This window comes from Gossypium raimondii, chromosome 10, assembly GCF_025698545.1.
Source record: "Gossypium raimondii isolate GPD5lz chromosome 10, ASM2569854v1, whole genome shotgun sequence".
NCBI classification, from domain to species: domain Eukaryota; kingdom Viridiplantae; phylum Streptophyta; class Magnoliopsida; order Malvales; family Malvaceae; genus Gossypium; species Gossypium raimondii.
Window position 1 is genome coordinate 27,667,027 of NC_068574.1, and position 7,030 is coordinate 27,674,056.

General features: G+C 37.2%; 1 protein-coding gene across 1 annotated transcript; it reads right to left on the minus strand.

The window, feature by feature from the left end:
* Positions 1 to 3,494: 3,494 nt before the first annotated feature.
* Positions 3,495 to 6,465, minus strand: LOC128033929 (uncharacterized). Its single transcript, XM_052622430.1, has 7 exons — positions 6,135 to 6,465; positions 5,241 to 5,323; positions 5,055 to 5,138; positions 4,770 to 4,958; positions 4,623 to 4,694; positions 4,275 to 4,505; positions 3,495 to 3,725 (listed from the first exon to the last, which is right to left on the minus strand). The coding sequence occupies exons 1-7, from the start codon at positions 6,463 to 6,465 to the stop codon at positions 3,495 to 3,497; spliced, it is 1,221 nt and encodes a 406-aa protein (XP_052478390.1).
* Positions 6,466 to 7,030: the final 565 nt, after the last annotated feature.

The window sequence follows — 7,030 nt, forward strand, 5'->3', positions numbered from 1 at the left end:
AAGAGAACTTGAAGATATGAGATGGGTGATTCAAACGTTCACCTGTGAACTCATTGAAAGTAATCTGATTCTGAATGTAAGGATAGACAAAACTAAGCAATCTTTGGGAGTATTTTTCGATATAACCTCGAAATTGGTATGGGAAATACTGCTTGAAAACTGCCCAAACAAACATTTAAAGTGGCAAATATGGAGCCTAGGTGAGGAATCATGTCTGTAGGGATTTCTTATTGGTTGCTCCTTACAGTTAGTCCGAAAGCAAGAGAGAAATATCAATTCCATTGACATCGTTACTGCTCTATTTCTTGCCAACTAGAATAGCCACCCTTTTAGAAAGAAAGAAAAAAACTGATGAAATATTAATGCATATTGGATATTCATGAATATTGATTAACTACTGCAGATATAATGGTGCATAATGGTATTTGTTTACGTAAATTCTTGATTTGCTTCAATTTGTTTGATTGTTAAATTGTGTACTTGTTATTCGTCTGAAGGTGTCTTGATTCTTTCTCTATTTATGAAGTTTATTTAGAATAGCTTACTTGTCCAATGCCTCAAGGAACTTCAGCTTTTTGATTTCAAAATAAAATAAACCTTTATTTTTCGATCTATATATAGTTATATGTTAGATTGGGATCCCTATACCAATATAAGTGCATGCAGACCCACCCTTCCTTTTCTCCATTACTTTTTTTATGATGTGGATCGAGAGCTACGCCTATGGGGATCTGCGGTGTGGCGGAGCTAAGCTACCCAAAGATTGTTATTTATAGAGGAATGAATGGAGAAAAGTTTGTTGTAGAGTAGTCCGTGAACCCTTAATATGCTTTGGGTCGTGTCGGGTTTTCAGATTATTGTAAATATCTACTATATTGATGTAAAATTAAAATAACTTTATACGCTTTACAATTTATACTATTAATATTTTAGCATCCTGTTTTATGATACATTAATATAATGGTACATTAATATAGATAATCGTGTAAAATTTGAAGTAAATTAATATTATCTACTATATGGAAAAGAAAAAAACTTCAATCGTATATACCATACTTAAATATATCCAATCAAAACTATATGCATTATATTGATCTTGTAAGATTTGCTAAAATAGAGCTATTTGTACATTATATTATATTTATTTGTTGGGTACATTTTACGTAGGTGGAGAGTTTATTTATTTGTTCTAACTAGAGTTTTAAGTCATTATGTTTTAAATATTTTCTATAATTAATTAAGATGTACAACCATTGATTTATTTTTTGAGAAACATTAAAATCGAAAAGAATATATCTTTTGGTATACTAACTAGCATAATTGAAAAGATTAGGACAAATTTTCGTTGGTCCAATGTATATAAACAAAATTTGATGAATGGGCACAAAATGAATGATTTCTTGACTCTTTGTAATGTGATGTATAGATATTGATAGTTTATACTCTATATCCACATTATTATCTTTAAATATATCTAATAACTTTCACATCAACTCAAATTCAATCACAATTGTTGAAATGTATATATTCATACTCGAATAATAATATATTAATTAATAACAAGGTAATATTGTAGCTTAAATATATCTAATAACTTTTACATCAACTCAAATTCAACCACAATACTTGTTTTTTAACACAATTACAAATAATTTATTTGATATTAGTTTTTTCAATTTAACGATTAATATTGTAGCTTAATAATTGAGTATTGTTATAAATAAATCATTGCAATAAAATATAAAATTTATTAATATATATTAATATATGTAAAAATAACTTTTAGGAAAATATTTTCGTGAAATTTGCCAAACAATGAGAAAATATTTTACAGATTCAATCAAACACCAGAAAATATTTTCCAGTAAATCATTTTACAGAAAATATTTTCCAGACTCACATATCTTCTAACCATAAAATTTTTAGAATAATTGGTTTAGCCAATAAGTACAGTTTATTCTTTAAAATTTCCCTTGTTCTGCTGTCGGACATTTTCAACCTTTTTGCACAAAAAACTAATCATCTTCTCGTATAGAATTCGGATAATGTTTCTGTTTGTTTCTCTTAAAATTATAATTAGTTAGAATTTTAAACATATAAATTCTAACCCATAATTATTTTTATAAATTTTTTAATAATTTTCCAAAATCAGGACAGGGGATTCTGAAATCATTCTAACCCTGTCTCACTAAAATTCGAATATCTCATAATATGAAATTATTTTGCTTACTTTGTTTCTTCTATGAGAAACTAGGCTCAAATATCTTTAATCTCATATTTTTTTCATCCTCTAATTCGATTTATAGAATTGATGGTGATTTTTCAACATTATCCTACTGCTGCTGTCCAACAGTAAGAAATTTTAGCCTTTCTCTGAATCCCTTATTTTTGTGTTTCGGGTACACACCTGGTTTTTTTATGCTAAATAGTCCCCGAGCACTCCGAAACCTATAATTTAACACATAACACCATAATCAATCTTACCTCGCGATTAATCAAAATCCCGAAACCAAAATACTTACTCATAAAACAATGAACAATTACCGCAAAAACTTCAAATCAATACGTTTACAAAAATCGATGAGAGCCTTAATCCTCGCGAAATGCTGCTTCCAAGGCCCCAGAATTAGACTATTGAACACAAAATAATCTCTTAAAATGATACCTAACAACTTACTAAATTTGCACACGTGCTGCTTAACGCTGCGAAATCAAGAGGAAAGAATGGTGTAGGGGGAACAAGGGAATTTCGGCAGTAGAGGAAAGAAAAGAAAAGATAATCGAGTAAGAAGCAAAGAAGAAAAAAAAATTGGTAGAGATTGGGGAGAGAAAACGTCAGAAAGATGGAGAGAAAAACGACTCTTTTTTTTGCGAAAAAAGAAGAAGTGATCAGATGTTAGATATTCTCTCCCATAATCCTCTAAAATCGCTTCCTCACTTCCCACTACACATCCACCACTTAGAATCCCAGTTCATCAAAGCTTTTGCCGAAATTAGGAGCAAAAATGCAACCTTTGTCATCCCAAAGATTTAAACCCATGACCTCTCTCGCAACAACACTCCACTTATCCACCAGACCAGCAGGCCCATTCTGTTAATTATTTTCCAACTTTTAGTTAAAAGTCTATTGACCAAAGATAGGGCTTATTCATAAAAATACCAAAATTTTCCCAAGTCCTGGCTTGAACTTGGGACCTCTCAGACACTCTCAGAACACATAACCACTAAAGCTGACAGATGTTTGTGTCACACATTCACAATACCCAAAATTAAAATTTTGGGGCGTTACAATTCTACCCCCTAGAGAAAATTTCATCCTCGAAATTTACCTGATCAGAACAGATGAAGACACTGCTTACACATCGCATCCTCAGGCTCTCATGTAGCCTCTTTAGTGTTATGATTATGCCATAGAACATTTACCAGTGGAATGAATTTCCTTCTTAGAACCTTAACGTAGCGATCCAGAATCTTAACTGGTTCTTCTTCAAAGGTCAGATTGGCCTAACCTCGATCTCTTGAATAGTAACAATATGCGTGAGATCAGAGCGATAGTGCCTCAACATTGAGACATGAAACACGTCGTGAATCTGATTCAATTCTGAAGGTAACTCCAACTGGTAGGCAATCGCTCCTACACGTTTCAGTTTGCGGTAAGACCCAAGAAACCTAAAGGTCAACTTACCCTGACGACCAAACCTCAATACCTTCTTCCATGGCGAGACCTTGAGAAAAACAAAATTTCCCACAGAATACTCAATCTCTCGAGGCTTCAGATCGGTGTAGGACTTCTACCTATCAGATGCCGCTTTCAATCGGTCCTGAATCAATCTAACTTTATCCTCGGTATTAGAAACTAGTTTAGGGCTCAGAACACGCTGCTCGTCCAACTCAGTCCAACATGAAGGTGTGTGACACCTACGGCAATATAAAGCCTCGTAAGGTGCCATTTGAATGCTAGACTGATAACTGTTGTTATAAACAAACTCTGCTAGCGGCAAGTAATCCTCCTAACTGCCTCAGAAATCAATCACACAACTTCTCAACATAAACTCCAGTAGTTGAATCACTCTCTCTGACTGACCGTCAGTCTAAGGATGGAACGCAATACTGAAATCCAATCTTGTAACCAAAGCTTCATGTAACTTCCTCTAAAATCAAAACACGAAACGAGGATCCCTATCAGAGGTGATCGAAACCGGTACTTCATGCAGTCCCATTATCTTAAAAATATAAAGCTTTGTTAGCTTGTGCAGAGAATAATCAGTACGAACCAGTATAGAGTGGGCGGACTTGGTCAATTGATCCACGATGACCCATATTGAATTTTTCGTAGTGGGTGTTAGAGGCAACCCATTAATGAAATCCATAGTTACATGCTCCCATTTCCAAAGAGGAATCTTAATCGACTGCAGCAAACCTAAAGGTAACTGATGCTCAGCCTTATCCTGCTGGCAAGTCAGACGTCTGCCCACAAAATCAGTAACCTCACGTTTCAACCCTGGCTACCAATATAACTCACGAAGGTCTCGGTACATCTTATTTCTGCCAGGATGCATAGCATAAGAGTTACTATACGCCTCTCGCAGTATAGACTACCTTAATTTAGTATCTTTCGGTACCCAGATTCTCTCACAAAAATAGAGAACCCATTCGCTATTCAATCCAAAATTCTCGGTATTCCCACTCTCAACCTGTCAGAAACAAAGTCCCAATGACTCATCCTCTTTCTGCTTACCCTTAATTTGCTTTATCCACGTCAGTTTAACTTTTAATTCGGCCAACAGACTACCATCATCAAATAAACTTAGGTGAGCAAATATCGCCCTCAAATCAGTCGTAGCCCTACAGCTCAGTGCATCAACCACCACATTGGTCTTACCAAGGTGGTACTCAATGGTGCAGTTATAGTCTTTAAGCTGCCCAATGTTTCTGCGTTGCCTAAGATTAAGCTCCATCTGAGTGAGAAGATACTTGAGTTTCTTATGATCAGTGTAGATAATACACTTCTCACTATACAAATAATGCCTCCAGATTTTTAGTGCGAATATCACAGCGGCTAACTCCAAGTCATGCGTCAGATAATTCGCCTCATAGGTCTTAAGCTGACGAGATGCATAGGCTACCACCTTACTATCCTACATCAACACACATCCCAAACCGACATGTGATGCATCACTATAAACAGTAAACTCTTTTCCAAGCTACAATTGTATCAGAACAGGGGCATCCGTCAGTACAGTCTTGAGCTTTTCAAAGCTCTCTTGCTGTGCATCAGTCCAGATAAACAACACACCCTTACGTAGAAGCTTAGTTAAGGGTGCTGCAAGCAATAAAAAAACCCTCTACAAATCGTCGATAATATCCCGCCAGTCCCAAAAAATACGGATCTCAGACATGTTTCTAGGCTGCTTTCATACCAACACAACCTCAATCTTTTGAGGATCAACTTGAATCCCCTCAGTCGAAACTACATGACCAAGAAATGTCTCTTCACGCAGCCAGAACTCGCACTTACTAAACTTAGCATAGAGTTGTTTTCCCCTCAAAGTCTGAAGAACGACTCGAAGGTGCTCATCATGCTCACATCAGTCCTCGAGTAAACCAGTATGTCATTGATGAATACCACCACAAATCGATTCAAATAAGGTTGGAACACTCGATTCATTAAATCTATGAAAGCTATCAATGCATTAGTTAGTCCGAATGGCATCATTAGGAACTCGTAGTGACCATAACGAGTCCTAAACGCCGTCTTATAAACATCAGCCTCCTTAACCCTTAATTGATGATATCAAGATCAAAGGTCAATCATAGAGGAAACTGAAGCTCCTCGGAACTGGTGAAACAGATCATCTATCTTCTGTAGGGGGTACTTGTTCTTAATGGTCAATTTATTCAGCTGCCTGTAGTCGATACATATACGCATGGATCCATCCTTTTTCTTTACAAACAGAACCGGTGTTCACCACGGAGACACACTAAGACAGATGGACCCATGATCTAAAATCTCTTGAATCTGAGTCTTAAGCTCCACAAGCTCCTTCGGTGCCATTCTATAGGGAGCGATAAACACTGGAGTTGTACCAGGAAGGAGCTCTATCCCAAACTCTACTTCACGATCAGATGTAAACCAGATAGCTTATCAGGAAAGACATTCGAAGCATCCTTTACCGTTCTGATATCCTTAACTGTAGAGTCCCTAGAATCTGAAACGCTTACTTTGGCCAAGAATTTCTCACATCCCTTACGAACCAACTTTTCTGCCACTAATGCAGAGATCACATTAGATAAGTAGTTTTGATGTTCTCCGATCATGACTACCTCCATATCCTCCTCAGCAATTTTCGCCTTCTCGACCAGGGCAGAAAAATCTCGATCCCTCTGTGGGGTTATCAGAACTCTCAAATTATCTCCGAAGCCATCCTCAAAACGAACACATCGCTCATACTCATATACCACCATACCTCACACATAGCAGCTCAGTATTAGAAACTCAGCCTCGTACTCGACCAATGATCGATCCCCCTGTATAAGATTCAAAAACTCCCCCTACGTGCATCCACATAACTAGCTCCGACATATTTCCCCTTGAAGGCGGTCTTAAAGAACTCTCAGGTCAAACGTTTGGGCTGAGTGCCCTCTTTAACGGTCAGCCACTGCTGATGAACCTCGTCCCGCAGCAGCGAGACTGTACCCTTTAATTTCTGCTTAGGGGTGTAATCTAAATCATCCATGATCCTCTCCATGGCCTCAATCCAGTACTCGGCCAAACTAGGGACGACCCCAGTGACACCCTTGAAGAGCACGACTCCATTGGACCGGAGTCATTTTGTAATCAACCCTCGGCCCCCAAATCCAGTATTAGGCCCAGCGACCTTCTCTAAAATCCTTAGCATAGCCTTGGACAATGCATCGTCCACAGCCATGCGATCTTGAGACCCAGTCTCAGTAGTAGGCGACACTGGCGTCTCACTCATATCCAAATTTGGCAAATAGCCAGATGACGAAGATCCAGCTCGAGCACCTC